Raw genomic sequence first — 20,175 nt, forward strand, 5'->3', positions numbered from 1 at the left:
TTTTTTTTGCAGCTATTACATAAATATTAGCTGTGATGCCCTAGGATCCAAAATCCAAGTTGGAGTGACTTCACAAAACCTGTTTTTTTTTTTTCATATTGATATAAAAACTTATAATAATGAAAATAAATGAATAAATAAATAAGCAAAAACAAAGGCAGAACATTACAGGACAGTGAAATATACTGTTGCATCATTAGAGCAAGTCCAACACATGCTCAAGAAAGGGGTGGGTGGTTCACTGTGGACTATGTTAGTGACTTGGATCTTTGTGAAGGGTTAGGGTTGGGCAAGATGATCTGAAAATGCATACCAAATATTATAGAATTTGTTAGACAGTATTATGGAATTTGTCCATATGCAATACACTCGTGAGTTCCATTGGCCACGCCTTGAAATGAGGGATAGTTCCTGATTTATAAGAGTCCCAAAAACACCATTGTGCATATGATGGTTCTGCACAGAGGGGCTGAGGCTTAATAACCTACAGTTTTTGTTTCTAGATAAATCATATCAGATATCATAACATTATTACTCATGCTTCAGTGGATGATTATTAATAGTGAGTGTTTCATTTAAAACTGTAGTATAATATTCATGATGTTGAATTGTGTGGGTTGAAAGCTGCGCTCAGATGAGACTCAGTAATTTGAGTGAGGATAGGGAGTGTTATGAACACATGTGCTCCAAATGCAAATATGAGCCTTGGTGGTCTGTAGGCATACACACAGGCCGGCCTATGTGTATTTTTACATAGTAAAGTATACGCTTGGAGAGGCATGGTCTTAGCCCATAGGAATGTCCTGTACAGCTCATATGGACATAGTGAACATGTTACTTTACGACCTGCCCAACATGAGAGTGAAGGATGCAGGAGGAGGACAAAAAGAATGGCAGGAAGGCAGCAAGAAAATGGCAGGAATTAAAACAACGTAAGTGTAACAAATGTAAAACAATAATGAAACAACGTGAGCGAGCAAGTGGGAGAGGAAGAATGAAAATGGAACAAAAGGCAAATGAATGAAAGGAGGAAGAGGAAAGACGAGTGTAAGACAGAAAAGGGAAACTATTCAAGCTGACAAAGTGGCCACTCCTCACTGATGTCACGTTGAAATTAATGAAGATGTCGCCATTGCCAGCTCTTAATTGCATCCTTTTTGTACTGAGGATAATACCAGAAAATTGCTCAACAGAAGTTACATTAGCATCATAATTATTTAAGTATCCGATGACTGTCAGTTGGTTTGGGAAGGCTGAGGTTACACCACTCGGCTTTAGTTTAGTTTAGTTTATTAGTTTATATTATATTGTGGACAATCCCAATTAATTAACTGTATCAATAACAGTAAAAAGGGCAGCTTTAGCCAACATATATTATTAATTTTTATTCTATTGTTATTATTTGGTACTGGTTTATTGTTCTTATTTTTTTGTTGTTTTTAATTGCATGGCTTTTTATGTTTTTTAATCTATTCTTGTATTTTATTCTTTTATTTGGGTTTTATTCTTCTGTACAGCCCTGTTTTCTTTTTTGTACAGTTCTATGCGTTTTAATCTATTCTGTATTTTATTCTTCTATTTTGGTTTATTTAGTCTTCTGTACAGCACTTTGGTCCACTGTGGTTGTTTTAAAGTGCTTTACAAATAAAGTTGGATTGCATTGGATTGAACATGGCTAGTATCCTGCTGTAGTCTCTGGCCTGATGACAATAGGCACCCTAAAAAAAACAATATATTACAGCATATTAATTAAAAAGAGAATTAAGACAACTAAGAGACAAGATAAATCAATAAAGAGAAAAGAGAAAAAAAGATAAAGCCTTGATTTTTCACTTTCACATGAGAAAAAACGTAGATTGGAGACAAATCTGTGTTTAGATGACAAATAAGCCAATGTGTCAGACATCTGAGATACATGACGGACATTAAATATCTGGGCCTATCTGTGGGTTCAAACCCTGTAGCATCAAATGACTGCAACAATGACCTACGTACAGTTGGTAAGAGCAGCAAAGGAGGGCAGATTTTATACTTTTATTCTGTTTTTTCATAGCAAATCAGTGCACAATCAACTTGGGTTGTAAACTTCTTCTGGATATCAGTTTTTAATGAGACGTCAATGAGAATGATTGAGTGCTGCATAATTTTTCATGTTAAAATTTAGAGGGTTGTCAAAATTACTCCTGGTGTAATTTCTCTTAATGTGTGATCTAGAGCTGCACAATAATATCGTTTAAGCATCATCATCATGATGTACATGTAGGCAATAGTCACATCGCAAGTCCGGAGGTAGGAGGCAAAAGAGCTCCATGTATTCTCATTTAATTTCAACCTGGGTACCTGACACACACTGCCCACAGCGATCCACCAGTCACAATCATTCTTAATCATTTTGGAGTGAGTCACTGGTAACAACATTGAAAAATGAGCGACAAACAAGAGAAAATCATCGTAAATGACAACTTGGTGCTAAAAAGAAAAGCAATGTCAGTTATCTGGAATTATTTCGACTACAAGAAGGATGATACTGAAACATGTGTTCTGTGTCGATAATAATTAGTTTGACCATTTACGTTGGCACCATTCAGCTATTATATCCTCCTGAGTATTTTTTCATATCGCAATATATATCACAGGGTTAAAAAAAATTGCAATGTCAGTTTTTTCCAATATCATGCAGCCCTAGTGTAATCCTTGTTGCCATTCACCAAACACCACAACATGTTAAAAATATATCAATACTATGATCAGCATAGGAATGACTGTGAAAGCTGTTTAGTGTGTAAAACTGAATTCCACCACATCTTTCCTTAGACTGGCCTCAGATCTTTCACAGTTGACCCCAGGTTGAAAGTTTCAGGAGGATACTGTGAGGATTTGAAGAGGTTATTAAATCCAGACTAGTTCTAGTGAAATTCATGTGTAGATTCAGACGATTTTCCAAGTACAAATCTGCTGCCCACTGTAGTAAATTTTCCAGTCTTTTATGACAGAGTCCTTGTTTTGTTGCAAAAAAAAAAGTCTTACAATGTTCATATGTGGGCTTTTGACCAAACCAAGTGGGTATTTTCCAGAGTTAGTCCTTTTAGAGAGAGATTCCCTCTAATTTCCTGGAAATGTGTTTTATAGCTGAGGGATACTCCCGAAACTTTGCGTGTAGGCTTTGTTGCTTGAATTGGCATCCTGCACATTGTCAGTTTATTACTCCTATTTGAACCCGATGATTACAGATACCACATAACTTAAAATAAATGTAGAGATTCTTTTGCAGCTGCACTGTATCCAGCATCTGCATATGACATAACAGTCTGAAATATGTCGAAGTTGTAACGTCTGCGTAGGTTGTGTACATGCCCATCACAAAGCACTCACAGAGCTGTTTGTGCTACTTGTGAGGATCATCAGGGCTGTAAAGAGGGTTCTCACAGCTGTTTGCTGACCACTCCAGCATAAAGAGCACTCCAGGTGACCATAAAGTGTTTGTCTGAGTGGACAGGTTAAGTGTACCATGAGTCACTGAAACTGGGTGGACTGGTGGGTGAGTTTTTACTGGTAAGGTTGGACTCCACTCCACTGATTAAATGTCATCATGCTTCAGTTACAACAGGTCATCATGAAGCACATTTAATGCTAAAGAGATAATGTGCTGTTTGTATTTTTCACCTTTTTTTTTTTTTTTGCGCTCAAATTTTTATTTTCATTTTCGTATCATTTAACAAATGAAGTTCAACAGAGGTATTTCAGGGGATACAATATTACTTGAATGGAGTCTCGGAACAAGAATACCAACAGTGGGCCCAAGACATAAGAACATGTCATGGGATACCACAGAACACCGTGATAGTATGATGATAATAAAAGAAAAAAAAAAAGCAAGGTTAATTACACACTGAAAAAAATAAAATAAAATAAAAATGCATGTATAATCTACAAAAATACACACATGAACACAGAAAACATACAGATACACAAACATATATAGACAAGACAAAGGGGACTTGACATCTAGTGGCACTAAGATGAGAGAGCCAGTGGTAAAATTAACTTATAGCATGTATTTTTCACCATTATTAAAGATTTCGAGGCCCCATATCGTCAGAGTATATTCTCCATTAATGGGTGCTTCTATGAAACTGGTCCCTAAAAACAGGACACGGGGGCTAAAAATTCAAACCAGATATAGACTAATGTTATGAAGCAAGTTTGGAAGCACTGTGGGTCTGTTTTAAAAATAAATAGTTACTGGGATAAAAGAAAAACTATTTTTCAGATAAAATATATTTTTATATTATTTTACATTATATTTAATACAAAAATCTGCATGTAACATGGTCAAAAGGACGTGAAAATTACGCACTACTATTTTTTTGAATATCTCTTTATTCTCTAACAGGTACATTTTGGGAATTTAACTAATTATGCAAGGCAGACTGTTTCACAAAAATAAACACTGTTGCAAAATCATTCACAATTTATATGCGTTTAACTGGGCACGTTCTGCATGTAACGCGAATGGACACGATGGGTTACATACAAAACCTGTTAACAGAGTGTCTTTATAGCACTATTTAAGACCATTTCAAGCCATGTTTTCCAGATCAAATGCACTGACACCTAGGTAGTTTTTCATGTCCCAATTTTGGTCAAATTTTTGGCTCCAATATTTTATTAAAAATTCATTAATTTTGGGATGGCTCAGAGCAAGTGTATAATTTTTTTTGCATTTATCTGAGGTCATCATTAGGTACATCCTAGGGGGAAATATGTCTAAATTTCTCTTTTATTATTGGGTCTAAAAAGCTGGCAAAGTGCCAGGTGCCAGGTACCAAAAGGAACCCAGTTTCATAGAAGCACCCATATGTTAAATTATAAATATTACCATTACTTGCATCTGCATTAGCATTTTTATAAGAATCAGACTTGTCTAAGCTGAAGCTCGATTTTCCAGTTACTATACAGCTTATGGATTGTTTGCTGACATTGTTTTGTCTGTCTCAAAGGTCAAAAATGAACCTTGAGTAATGTTTCACTCACTGTTTCACTTGGGTGTTTATCTAAAGGCTGGTGTTTATTGTTTCTGGACATCACTACAGTTTACAGTAAATGATCTGGTTGGTGAGTAAAGCTCAAGTTCAAGATGAAAGTGAATATAAAACTGTAGATTTAATCCAGATGATTGGATAAATCTGCACCAATGTCCCTCAAGGTATGAGTGTTTGTGCTGCATAGTTCTACTAGAATCCAGTTTATCTAATCCTGACTTCTGCCAACTATGTAATTTATAACATTTGTCTGTCTTCTTAATGTGTTTGTACAGGTTTTTGTGGAAGTTGGCGCAAGAATAGGGCATGAGTCAAGGACATCCATTGTCCTAGTGGAAGTATATGTGTTCCATTCTAGCTTGTCATTCATTAATGATCATGATAAACACAGATATTGATTCACGACTCTGATTTGCCTGTGATAAGGACACTCATAAACATAATGCATTATCTAGCCCCTTACCCTAAAGCCCAGCTGAGAACAAAAGTCTGTAATGTGAAAACTTGCAGATACTTGCAGAACTCCAGCCTGCATCAATCTGAAAGTCTGCCAGTTGACACCAATGAGATGAGAAGATGTATTGTATTGATTAGCAATGACTCTTTGCTTCCACTCTAATGCTGCATTCCAGAGTTAGTGAAGGGGCATTTTGACTGTCGACACCACAGTGTTCTCATATATGCAAACGAGATGGAAGAAGCGAAATGATGGATGAGCTAATTATACATTGTGAAGTTTTTTTTCATTGCAAACTTGCACACTGTGTGCTGCCATTGTTGTGTTGATGTCACATTGTAGTTTGCAGTGAGGTCGGGGTACTTCGAACTGGCCTCACTTTGCAACAAGGACCTCCAGCTTGGACAGGCGTTCCAATGCATTTTACCGAGTTGGACGTTGGAAACTTCCCATCTCCCAAGACTCTGGAATGCAGCATAACTTCTGGGTTTTAAAGTTGTTTTTGGGAGAGATGCATTCTGAAAAATGAATGAAAATACTTATACTGACTTACTGCATTTCTGGTATTGATAAAACTGCAATTTCTAAAGCAGTTCTGATGTTAAGAGGAGTTGGTGTATGTTCTAATAAGCACAGAAAGAAGATAGCATTGTACCTGGAGCACAGCTGTTTATGGTAATTTAACAAACTGAATCACTGGCGATGATCGCAGCTGAATGCTTAACCCTACATCTAAAAACAAGTCACCTTTTCCCATGAGGACCTCAACTTTTGCCACTGACGTCCCATGAAATCTATATCCAGGTCAAAGTTGAAGTCTTCTAGCTCACCAGATTAGAAATACAAGGATCACAGATGTGCACATTCTTGAACTAAAACAGTATGATTGTGTTTACTAGTAATAACCACCATGCTGATCTGGAGTAAAGCAAAACATGTGACTCATTTTGGCAGTGTTTTGTGTGTATGCTGGTTGTTCTGCCCTCAGTCTCGATCTCCTCCTGGTTCTTGCCATTTGCCATCCAGACAGGCCTGATGTTAAGCATATTAAACTTGGCAGACTAGCAAAGCGTCCTGGCTCTTTGTCTTTTCAAGTGTAATGAAAACCATAGATTGAGTCCAGGTTGTGCAGGCACTCACTGATTCATTCACTCTCTAGTCTGGCTGGAAGCTCAGCCTTTACACACTATCCTAATCCTTGCATGCACGGACATATGACACACAAACACACAGACACAGAAGAGAAACAGTCCCGGTCTGTATGCTTAGGACCATAATTACAGATCATTTACAAGGATCAGGTTGAGCATAATCTGGACAGGAGGTAACTAAAACCTTTGCCATCTTCGCTCTCTGTCTGTGTGTGTTGAGGAGGGGGTGCAGGTTGTCTGTGTATACAAAAGCCAGTTCACCCAGGAAACGACCAGGGTGTGCCCCAAACATGTACAACATCGCTGGAAGGTGGGAAGGAGGGGCTGGCAAACATGAGATGGAGCAATCTTCCTCTGATGTTTGGGTTTCACTGCCAACGGAAACACATGGTTTCTTTGTATTTACTTTCTTTGTCTGTTTGTGTGTCCGTCTGTGTGTGTGCGGGTTGCACGTGTGCACACTGAGCTCACCCGTAACCACCTTTAGCTGGTGTGCAGACCATTAAGTTATTAGCTCAGTTAGTCTTATCTTTGGAGTGATACACCTAATGCATTTTCTGTGAATTACACACACACACCAACGTTTTACATACATTTCTGTTCCGATAAGGAAGGACATATCATAGATTTGTTAAAGGGCAAAGAAAATGGTCAGTTACCTATTAATGGCATGGTGTGTAAAATACCATAACCCTTTGTGTTGTTTGTGTAACATCTTGAAAGCGATACACTCCTTATCCAAAAGCCAAGGCTGTTGGTTCATGTTGTGTATGTTGTTTTTTAAGTAACTAGATTATTTCTCATTCAGAATTCTGTAATTGTTAAAAACTGGGTCAGCTATGGGTGTGCAAACTTTTACATGGACACACACACACATGCACGGTGAATCAGTTCCAAACTTGTCTGAAGAAAAATACAGTTTCATGCCACTTCACTTTGGGACGCTCCAGTTCCTTTTAGCTTTTCTTGGCATGGCTGTGGAGCAAAATTAAAACTTGAGAAAGCTGTGATTCAGCACACCGAACTCTCCCTTCATTGTTATTTTTGAGAGGTGGATTTCAAAACACTTCAGTTTCCTTGTTAGGGAGAATGTTGCCAGGAATCGACTGCACTTGATATTCCTCGGAGAACAAACATGGTGGTTCAGGCGAAAGGGACACTTGTCAACCTGTTAGAAGTAAAATGATAAATAGTTGTGATATCTGCAGTGTATCAAATGATGCAAAACATTACCAGCGTCTGCTCTTACCCACAGATTTTGGAAATTACAAGTCTGTTTTGACTTTTGGGCTGTCATCAGTGTTTCCACATGCAGCGAAAATTAGCAGAAAAAGGACAAAAAAAGCAAGCTTTCTTTGCTACATCTATATTATAATAAGCTGGTTTCCGGTTTTTGAATCATTGGCTGTGTCAATTTTTCTTTTTTTTTGTTACACCTGGGACTTTGGGAATTTCAGCATATTCTATTCTGCATCTCTTGGACAGTGACACAAATGTTGTAATTTTGCCTTTTTATGTTGTGCACAGTGGATTTTCAGTGATTGAAGTGCAGATTTCCAGCTTGAATTCATAGGGTTTAACAAAAATCTTTATCATAATACTGGAAGGTCTCAGAGCATCTGTGTGTGTATGTATCTGCACAGTTCTGAGAAATGTAGATGTTTTTAACTGGTCAATTTGGTACCAACAATTGAGGAATAGTCCCATCTCCATATTAAATATCTCGGCAAGTTGATAGGACCAATATTTTGGGGGATATTAGTCATTTTGGAATATGATAGCCTTACAATCAAGAAGCTTGGTTGACCAGATGCACAGTACCACGCTGCATGATGGGAAAATAAGTTAAAAACAGGAACGACATATTTTTATAAATACCAGTTTTTAGGGACTGAATCCCTAGATATCGGTATTAATATGACTAGCGGTTCCCCACGGGTCAACATGCTAGTATTACATATTACAAGAAGGAAAAAAAACTGTTTTTATTGGTAATTGGACATTTGACTGGCAGGCAGATTCATGTCCAGATGTGTCCTGTTTTCTACTTATCCTTTGCCAAATGAAGCAGATAAAAGGTCTGGAGTCAAATCCAAATGTTGAATTTGCATTTGGTAGATGTTCACAGACCTTCCTGACTGTGCAGGCTAAAGAATCAGCTGAGGAATCACTAAACTAATTTGTGGAATATTCAGAAAATAATCGCTTGCTGCACCCATTCTTTGGATAATACAACCCAAATTTAGCCGCATAAAGGTTTCGTTTCTTCCTGTGGTTATCAGTGCTGTCGCATTTGCCAGAGTCAAACCTGTGATCTTTCGGTCACAGACTAACAATCAGGCCTGCTGCTCAAGTGTCGTCAAAAGAGGTGTCACCATAGCAAAAAGACCTCCAAGGTACCTATTTGAAAGGTGAGAGAGTGGGTATGTACCACGATTCTTTGAGCGTGTCCTTAGTTTCACGTTTCATGTTTGGGAACAGGAGTCTGTGATCTGTGATGCTTTGATGTGAGAAGGGTTTAGGCCGAGCCGGTGCTGCTGGCAGGGAGAGAGCAGCACTCTCCTATAGGGCATTAGATCCCAGTGTTGCCACAACAGGGGAGCTGCCGGGTCACTGGTGAAGCGAGCTTTGATGATAAAGACCGGTGTCAAACTCCCTCATCTCGTCCTTCCTTTCCCTGTTTGCGTTCCCTGTTTTTCCTCGTCAATGCTGGCCTTTTTTATGACAAGTCCTTGGAAGCCATTGGAGGAAACTTGGAAGCTTTCCATCCGATACGCAGCATGTGTGGTTTAATTTCGGCTGGCCTGTTTGTGGGGCCTCGGGTAATCTCAATGGATCTCTCCACAGACATGGTTGCGAGCCAGTTTGGCACTAGCTTGAAGCCAAATACGCTCCTGTAGTTGCACACACACAAACACAAACTTGTCTCTTCTCCATGGAAATAGGACTTTCATTCATTGCCACATAGAGGAGTGTTCTCAGCATTACACTGTTAATCTTGTCATTAAACTTAATCACTTTCCCTGTCTCGCTTGCAAAAAAAAAATGCTCTCACAAACACATTTATCACTTGGACAAATAAATTATAAATCATGCGTTTGTTTCTTGTTCTGGTGTACGTTTTCTGACTGTGCGGCCATTGCTGCAGGCCTCTTCCGTGAGGACAAATTTGAGCGAGTGGTCCTCGTACGGCGGGTGGTCAGTTAGACTGTGGTCAACTGGTATTTCAGGAATTGGGCTGTTAAACAAATGGAGGTTGTAAGAATATGAAAGTGGTTTTGTAGCTGGTAGAAGTTACAAACACTGCATCTTTTTAGAACTTAGTTTGAAAGTGGAAAGTACAGTGTCGCCCTTGTCCAGTAGTTGACTTTAATTTGGATTTTTAACGACTCTATCTGCAAGTTTTTACTATCAATCTAATCATATATAAGAGGAATAATAAATCACAACTTGTTTAAACACTATAAACACATTAGAGTGTTCCCTTTACCTTAAACTCCAACGTTTTGGTACACATTTGTTTATGGTCTCTAACACTTTTAGCAGATATTGCCTTCATGTCTGAGCAGTCTAACATTGAGATTGTTGTGTTTTACAGTTAATGCACATTTAGAGAAACTACAGGCACTGAAATTCTCCTATTTCCTTCCAACATTCCTTGCAAAAGTGGCAACATCATTGAACAACATTTCCTTGGCATACATTAAAGACATTAATTGTAAAGATCACATCATCTTTAACATTTTTTCCACAGTAATTTGGCCGAGACAATATGTCAACTGCGTATTTAACATTGCAATACCCTTTGTTTAGGCTGCACTCAGACCAGCTATAGTATTTCATGATGGCACAACAAGTGAAGGGATTGCACGAGTGTGGGATTGTTTCCTACAGGTCAGCTTCAACAAAGAGAAGATGAAATGTGAGCCAAGAAGTATAGTTTGAAGGTTTATTTAACATTGAGACTAAACATTACAATACAATAGTCTAGGCTTGCAGGCATTCACCGTTTGAGTGGCAGTTGTTTAGTGGTGTTGCAGTTAAAAAATCAAATGACATTTTCATTAGATTGTGTAATTTGCTCTCTGTTGTTATCTGCACTGCAAGTTTAAAGGTTCGATATATAAGATTTGTGCTTGATTGAAGTGATTGAACTATTGATTTCTTGTGTTGGGAGCTGTTTGTTCGTCGAAATTAGCCATCTCTGTTCCAAAGCAAACAACTGTTATATCCATGATAGCATCCGTTACAGTGGCAACAGTGTGCAGCACAAGCTATCGTTAGCTTAGAAATATAGTTAATGTCAATAGCAACAATTCGAAAACAACTAAGTGCACAAGTACATGAAAATCTTGCATGTTCAATCTTTAAATGCATAGGGAAGTCTGTGTTTTCTGGTGTTTCTGGTCTGAAGAGAATTTGACCCTGAACAAAACAGGGCTCAGGTACATATATTGAAATGTGAAACAAAACCTATTAACAAGATTCTCTAATTTTTTTTGCCTTTTTCTTCCCCAGACGACTATAACTACCTACCTGATGCTTTGCCTCCTCTTCCTGAAGTCCCGGACTCCGGCTCGGTCCTGAGCTCCGTTGACATCCCGGCTCGCTGCCTCCGCAACCCGGCCTTCCGCCACGCCTCCTCGCGTTACTGCTCCGCCCACAGCATGGACTCCTCACCCGACAGCACAGAAAGGCCGATCAGCTACAGCTCCACCTCCTCCTCCGCCTCCTCCAGGGACAGTCACTGCTCGCTGGGCAGCCGCTCCACACTCGTGCCCACTCCCCACTGCAACCCAGCGACCCCAGACCGGGACTCCGGGGCCATTCGGTTGGAACTGGTCCCGGCCCGGCAACTCGGATGCGGGGATGAGGATGACAGGAATGATGGAGGGATGGGCAGACAGAGGAGTGGACAGACTCCGACAGAACACTCGGAGCCGGAGATGAGTCCAGATGGAGGAGATCGGACGGGGCAGGTACAGGGACCCAGGACGTATGTGGACAGGGTGGTGCAGGAGATACTGGACACGGAGAGAACATATGTACAGGACCTGCACAGTATAGTTCAGGTAAGGAACAAGAAAGAGAATGCAGCTAGAAAGTAGAAACGGAAGCATTACAGCAGCCGGCTGGACATTCAATACACTTAGAGAAAGTAACTAAATATATTCACTCAAGTATAATGCTGTAGTTTTACTCTACTTGAGTATTTCCATTTTCTGTGTCTGTATACTTTATGTAATCTATACTATCACCCATACTTCATATGCAGATACTGTTGTATTCCACTGTAGTGTCAGCTCTTATTTACTTCTGAAATTAAATTTTTATACGTAGAAACATACAATGTATAATACATTAAATGTTTCCCTCTAAACTTCCCACATGGTCAAATAATCCAATAACTCACCAAAATCACTTATTAGGCAAAATTTAAAATATTGAAAACTGAGAACTTTATTGTTTTTCTGAATTTTTCTTCTTGAATCCATTTTCATTTTCGTGTATTTTATTTATTTATTTATTTGGAACATGCAAAGAAACAAAATAAAACTAGACTAGAAAAGCACTCAGAGAACGCAGACCTCCGCCAAGGCAGATAAGTGCCCCCCCCCCCGATCATCACCAAAATTTAATCATTTGTTCCTTGTGCTAGTATCAACATTTCCTGAAATTTTCATCCAAATCCGTCCATAACTTTTTGAGTTGTCTTGCACACAGACAGACAGACAAACCGACGCCAGCAAAAACATCACCTCCTTGGTGGAGGTAAAAAAAAAAAAACGAAGCAAATTAAGACAAAAACAAAATAACATTTAAATGAACAGAATCTATCTTCAAGTACATGCAAGTCTGAATTTTGCATGGTTGAAAAGGAGTAGGAAGAAGTATAAACTTAAATCACCAAATCATGAACAGCTTTTTTCCTTTAAGGCTTATTCCCTTCATCCAGAAAACAACTGCTACCGATGCAGTTTCACAATTTAACCCATAAAGACCCAGTGTTACTTTTGCGTCAGTTCCCAAATGAATTTTTCTCTATATTTAACTTTCCCTAAGTGATTTATCACCATTTATTGTAATATCATCAGCTGTAATTTGTGTTTTTTTTTCAGTGAAATTCAGGTATTTTCCTACATTTAATTTACTGATCATATAGATGTTCATAGTACAGTCGATAGTTATTGTATCAAAAACAGAGAAAACTGAAAAAAGTGACTTTTTCAGTAAAATATATCATTAACTGAACATAAACCCAGTGTCTCCATCCACTGTCATTGATTCAACTCCATGGGTTTTACTGATGAAACAATGTTGTAGAAGATGACTGTGTTTCCACATTCACTACGGAGCCTCTGAACATCCAAAAGGGTCAAATCTGATGACCATGAAAAGATGACAAATTGCATTTTACGCCAATAATTTACAGGTATTGATGGAATTAGTGGATCAACAGGTATTAAATGGTTTTGGTCGGTGATGGATGTTTGGGTCTTTATGGGTTAAAGACTTTAAATGGATGTCATCTGAAACTACGTGGAAATATGATAATAACTACATATGAAAACCAACCATATTACATTACTTAAAGTTTGTAGTTATTAAAATGTTGCAAAAAAATTCTGATTTATCTCACATTGGTTTAGTTGGATACATTCACTTTGACCAAATGACCCCCTTAAAGGCCAAGTAGCAGTTACACGTCATAAATATATTTCAGTTCAGTGGCTGCTTGACCTTGATCTTTTCAGGAATACAGGGCTTTAAATCACCAGATAACACACATCCTTTAGGTCGTTGTGGTTTTTCTCGGCCACGTGACACACACAGCTCGTTGCTTGCAGGGAAACGGTACAATAAGGTCACCCGGGCTGGCAGGGAGGGTTTAGCCAAGGTACACAACACCAGTTTCTTTGTGCCTGCTCAGTCAAAACTTTAGACATGAGCACACACACAAACGCTTGCACACATACAGTATGCACTCACTTTAGCAAATATATTCTTTTTGTCGAGCTGGCTTTGAAGTACAAAGATACACATGGCCTCTAGTCGCTGCTTAAAGGCTTTGTTAAGGATCGGGCACCGTGGTTTGCATCAAAGGTGGCCTCTCTTTTTTACTGCTTTTGCTTTTGTTTGTTTATTTGCCTCTGTTTGATTTTCTGCAAGCCTTGAAATTTATTTTGTGCCTGCTTAAATGTGCTGCACAGATGGGATGTGTGTTTTGCAGCTTCGTTGAAATTGATTGCGGTGTGAAATGACAGAATGTTTGGCTGGAATTTTTCTGTTTTGCATGTGTGCATGAGTGTTTCATTTTCACATGTGTTGTCTTTTCCCTTTTCTTTCATTTTAGTCATGTTTGAAGTAGGGATGTAAGAAAATATCAGTTCTGCAATATATCGCAATATTTCATTTCGCAATACTGTATCGATATTAAAAAGTGGTGCATCAATATTTTTAGGTGTTTATTCAAATGCAGATAGTGTGGAGGTTCAGTTTTGGGGTTTTTTGTTTTTCTTTTTTGTTTATGTTTTATTTATTATTATTTAACATTCTTTTATTAAATAATGGTAGTTCCTTTGTTGGGATTGCACAAAAATAATACTATAATGTTAGTTATGAACTAATAAAATATGAACATTTGAGCAGGATCTTAAACTGTAATGTCTCTCAAACCTAATTTAAGTTTTAACACAGGAAAATTTTGTGATATACCATTAGATCCTGTTGTGATCAAATAAAAATGGGTTTAGTATTTGTGCATATTTCTGGTGTAATTCCTTTCTTCCAGGAAATAATCTTTTAAAAAAGAAGCAAAACCAATAAAAAAAAATGCCCTTTTAACTTTTTGTATCGTGATATATCGTATTGTGATCCTAGTATTGTGATTTGTATCGTATCACCAGATGATTCTTGCCAGTATACACTCCTAGTTTGCAGTAGCATATGCATACAGGGTGGGAAAGCAAAATTTACAATGAACATTTAGTTGTTTTTTCTCAGCAGGCACTACGTCAATTATTTTGAAACCAAACATATATTGATGTCATAATCATACCTAACACTATTATCCATACCCTTTAAGAAACTTTTGCCCATATGAGTAATCAGGAAAGCAAACGTCAAAGAGTGTGTGATTTGCTGAATGCACTCGTCACACCAAAGGAGATTTCAAAAATAGTTGGAGTGTCCATAAAGACTGTTTATAATGTAAAGAAGAGAATGACTATGAGCAAAACTATTATGAGAAAGTCTGGAAGATACTATTAAAGAAGAATGGGAGAAGTTGTCACCCGAATATTTGAGGAACACTTGCGCAAGTTTCAGGAAGCGTGTGAAGGCAGTTATTGAGAAAGGAGGACACATAGAATAAAAACATTTTCTATTATGTAAATTTTCTTGTGGCAAATAAATTCTCTTGACTTTCAATAAACTAACTGGTCATACACTGTCTTTCAATCCCTGCCTCAAAATATTGTAAATTTTGCTTCCCCACCCTGTAGATGTATATGTTTCTCTTTTAAGGGAAATGGCTATAGTCAAAAAAATAGCAGGAAACTCAGATTCCCAAGAGACGGAATAAGTGTTGGGAATGACGGTTAGGTTTTGGCCTGTCACCCCTCATCAATGTCCCACCCCCCTCTGGCTCCTCCTTCCTTCCTTTCCTCCCTTCTTCAGGACATGAAGGTGGGGAAAGGGGATCAAGAGGAAGGTAGGAAGGATTTAACTCTCAGATAACCTTGTTCAAAGTAGGTTAGGAAAACACTGAACAGAGCTGCACTTAATAAGCCTCTACAGTGTCTGCTCTGGAGACCACCATTAGTAAAACAGACCACCCAGTCCCGGACCACACTTTAAATGCCAAGACAGCTATTTCGTCACCGGTACTTTAGAAAAGACACATCCATTTGAGCCGTCTTCATTTTCGCTTTAATGATACTTAACACTGTGAATGGATTGCTCTGATTGTATGTCTATGAATAGAGCTTTTAACTCTGACAGTTTGTCCAAAATGAGGAGAAAAGTCCAGTGACTGGAAGGAACAACACAACACAGATCCATCCATTATCACATTCAGACACAGATTCACATCCAGCTCTAGTTGCAACCAGGACAATAATCCCTTTTGCCCGTGCTACTTCCTGCAAGGGAAGAGGGTGTGACAGCCTTAACACAAATATTTACCCAGACTCCCCTGGGATCACCTGTGTTCTGTCTGTCAGCAGTTATGTGGTCCACTCAGACCCGACCTCCTGTTGTGAGAACCGTAGGTGTGGATTTAGAGTTCTTACATGTCCAGCTGTCACATGGCCTGTCATAGGATGAGGAAAATCTGCACTAAGAGACATCATTGTTCGGTAGTACTGCGATGATGATTTGATTTGCAATGAATAAAAGAAGCTCTTCATTTGATTGGTCAAGTGTTTGCATGCTGAGTGTGAATGACATGCACGTGTGAGCAAATGTTTTTTTTTCTTGATCATAGTGTTTCATATAGTCTCCTTCAATGTGTTTTTTGTGCATTTACATTTTATGATGTTGATGAAAATGTAATCGTTAGTCCTCCATTGTAAATAGTAAGACTGGACTATTAAACAATGACGACTATTGTGGTATAATTTGGTAATATGACATTAATCAGGGATGGGCATTTGAATCACTTTAGAAGGTCAGGAAATCAAGCCAGTTTGAGTCCATTTGTTCAGTAGTCATGATGTCATCGTTAACACGTGGCCAAAGGAATAAAAGCAAAAAATAACAAGTGGTGCCAGGCACAACAAACCCCGCCCCTCGCACCTATTGTGGCTTATTTTGGCATCGATCCAGCTGGTGTTATCATGTCTATGTGTGTGCTGATGTCAGCATATCAATTGCCTCTATATACAGTATGTGCCAAGTTTGAAGTAAATTGAAACAAAATTGATCTTTTTATAGAATTTGAAATTTATTACATTACATTATTTATTATGTTTATTAAATTACCTTACATTACAAGTATTTGAATTTTGGCCCTGTAGTTTTTGTTTTCAGTCTCTTTTTTTCTAAATGAGTTGAGCTGCTTTTTGGCACCTGGATGAACTCCAAAAAGCAGTTACACGGTCAAAACTAGGTAAAAACACAGAAAAAAAAGGAAAATCATCACAACACTGGAAGCTACTGTAAAAACAAAAAACGACAAAGAAAATGGTGTAAAAAAAAAAAAAAAAAAGGCCCAAACCATCTATTTTTATAGTGAGTCGGTCTCACTCACTGCTCTGTGTTTTACCCCCCATTACACATGTGACAGGTGGCACACTGAGCATGCTCAGATGTTTGTGGAAAGAACAAGATCTATTCTATCAGCATGTTTTGAAATGTTTCCAACTGAGCAAACGGTTGAATTTTTATGAATATTTAAAATGCATCGTACATTCAGAACGCTCACTTCAGACACGTCAGGGATTGAAGGGTTAAATACATGTGCGACAGTGGCTTCACTTTTCCATAACGGCATGAAACGGCATCAGGTTCATCTGTATTTACATTTAATAATTTGATGTGGACAAAGAGGGGAGAGCTGCAGAAGGAAGTGTTTATTTTCCAATCCTGCTGGTTTTTACTCGGGATTGAAGCTCCTGCAGCTTTCATCTGTGCTTGGTCAGTCAATGAGGCCCATCAGTTATCCACAAATAAACAAAGCCAAAGCTCTTGTTTTTCTCCCTCGTCTTCTTCTTTTCCACTCTGACACTTGGAAAACATCATCCGACCGAAATTGACCATAGTTTAGAAATAAACTTGAAATACCATCACCGCAGAAACATCGAATCTGATGAGATTTGGATGTTTACACGCTGTTTTGTCATGTGGAATAACTGCCCTGCTTCTCTGCTGCAGGATATGTTTTGTCAGTTGGAAGAGCGTGTATTTGAGGAGGTTAATAGTTAACATGAGAAAGTATCAAGTTTGTACATGTTCTGTCTGATGCGTAGAAGGGTGTGTACCTTGAGAAGTCAGTGTGTGTTTGTGTGTGTGTGTTTATGGCTGAACGATGCCCATTGTTGAGCTCAGGAAGGCTTTGGCTGATGAGTGATGGGGTCAAGCCAGGTCAGATCCGTGACCCCATGGCTAATAAAGCATCACCTTACACACTACCTCCGATAGTCACCAAAATCTAAACATGCCCCCCGATGTGACCCCCAGCATAATCACCAACTTGCTCGTCAGCAGGACTTAAATCTCATAGTCTTTAATCCCTGAACCAAAATATTGGCCTGAAGCTCTTGCGTAAAATGCCGTGAGATGGTTGTCATTCAGGTCCAAATCTGAATTAATTATTTTGTTTTGTCTATCTCATATTACTCACGTTGCTCATTCTTCATGTCAGTCTGTTTTCTTTGTAAACACAATGTCATGCACTGTTTTTTCTGGCTAAGGCACATTATATTTAACTGCCCTAATAATGATGGCTAAGAAATTAAAGTATTACCAGAAACACAGACCGCAGCAGCAGACTGGAATTAGTCAAACGGACTAAAGGGAGTGAGCACCATGAATCTCACTCCGCCTCCTCCTCCTCTACTCATAAAAACACACAAGTTTGCGCTTAAATGATCTGAGGGTGTGTGTTTGTGCATGTTCAGTACAGAGTGGTACTTTTCTTGGTGTTGTAATGTCTGTCCTGCCCAGTAGCAGACTGTGGTCTGGTTTGCAGACTGTGCTGCAGAGCTTGACTCCAGTGAATGTGGAGAACATTTGCATCAAATCTGATGGCGTTTGTTGCATATCAGTGTTTTTATCTGTTCAGTTCAAGTCATTATAATGTCTTAGATAAGGATAAAAAACAATGACAAGAGCACAGAACTGTCTTTTTACATAGAATATGCAAAAACAATGTTAGAAAATAATCTCTAAAAGGCTTTTGCACATGGATCAGTTACTGCTTTGCAGATAATGCTCAAAGAATCCAATCATATTCCATTTTGGTATTTTTTTTATTATCTTTTTTTTTTTTTCAGGCATTATCTTATCAGCATTTTACAACATGCATATAACTTCTATACATGAAAAGAAAAACAAGCAAAAACATACTCATACAGGGGAGAAATAACAGAAATAGCAAAAATATACACAGTAACCTAAAATAGAGTTAATGGGAAATAACAAGTGTTTTTTCCCATTCCATTCTTTCCTTCCAGAAACCCTTTTCCCCTGTATAAGATTTACACCAAACATTTAAAGTGTGTAGCATGAACTAAGGGTGTGCATGGGTCTATATGCACGTTACTCTTATAAAGTAAAATCAGCTCTTAATGGTGTTACAAAATCAACCCAGTTTTTCAATAGTTGGTGAATTTGTCTAGATGAAGTCTGACAGAAAAGCCAACTTCTCCATCCTATAGTTGTCATCTGTAACCTGTATCCAGTCCTCCATTTTTCCATTTTAGTATTTTTATTTGCTAACAAAATGATCCTGCTAAAGTGTAGTAAAACAGAGTGAAGTGGATTGAGAGTATGTGAGTGACCTTTCAGACTGGTGTGGGTGTATTTGAGTGTGTGCTGAAATCAGTGCCAGTCAAAACGCTGTAACAATACAGTAGTTTTTTCTCACTTGACCGCTCTCTCTCTTTCTCTGTCACTGTTTCTCTCGTTTCTCTGCAGGATTACTTGGAGTGTATCAGCAACCAGTCTCGCCTGGCTCTGAGCCCAGAGGATAAAGGCTCTCTATTTGGCAACATCCAGGACATCTACCGCTTTAACAGGTGAAATCCTGCATCCAGATGGCTATTACAAGCTTAACTTTGTGTAATTGTGGGAGAATACAAATAGACTGTGGCCCATAAAGTTGGAATAAATTTGTTTTCGGACACATTCCTCTTTTTATTCCTATTTATACACATCAGTAACCACCTTTGACCAGATGGTGATAATGAGTCCCAGTTACACTTTAACTATCAAGAATAAATAACTGTCACTATCATGTCAAGAGAAGAGGTAAAAATATTTTGCTTTACCTTTATGGGCAACGGTGTACAAGTCAATAAATTTACATGTACCGTATCAATACTTTTTTTTTTATTTACAATGTGTTAAGGGATCATAATGCACCTTAAAAATAAGCTCCATCAGTGACTTATACATGCACAGTAACAGTGATTTCATAAACACGACACAGTTCAAGCACAAGATGAAGGCTTGAAGCCGAAACGCGTAGAAGTGTTTTTTAAGACCTAGATATGACCATGCCATGGTAATAAAGGCATTTTAATGTTTAAAGAGAGTGCACTAGATTTTTCTTCCAGTTGGGCATCTACTTTATGACTCCCTTTTTCCAAAAAGCACCTCCAACAAACTCTTTTTTTGGTCCTAGCAGCATTCCTTTGCATGCATTTTTTGAACAGTTCAAGCACAATTTCTACCAAAAACAACAAAAGCAAAAACAAGTGAATCTGTGGTATTGTGTGTACATATATATAGAATAAAAATAATAATATTAAAAAATACTATTAATGCATTTCCAGAGTGACACTGTTTTTAATGCATTGCA

At 38.3% G+C, this 20,175-nt stretch overlaps 1 protein-coding gene across 2 annotated transcripts in view; it reads left to right on the forward strand.

The window, feature by feature from the left end:
• The window catches only part of LOC115415333 (pleckstrin homology domain-containing family G member 1), a 72,602-nt gene that overhangs the window by 24,317 nt on the left and 28,110 nt on the right, over nt 1–20,175 (forward strand). For both annotated transcript variants that reach the window (XM_030128865.1, XM_030128863.1), the window contains exons 2-3: nt 11,169–11,722; nt 19,290–19,390. In XM_030128865.1, the coding sequence (XP_029984725.1) occupies nt 11,318–11,722; nt 19,290–19,390 (506 nt within the window). In that variant the 5' untranslated portion in view covers nt 11,169–11,317. The remainder of the gene's footprint in view (nt 1–11,168; nt 11,723–19,289; nt 19,391–20,175) is intronic.

This window comes from Sphaeramia orbicularis, chromosome 24 (assembly GCF_902148855.1).
Source record: "Sphaeramia orbicularis chromosome 24, fSphaOr1.1, whole genome shotgun sequence".
NCBI lineage: Eukaryota > Metazoa > Chordata > Actinopteri > Kurtiformes > Apogonidae > Sphaeramia > Sphaeramia orbicularis.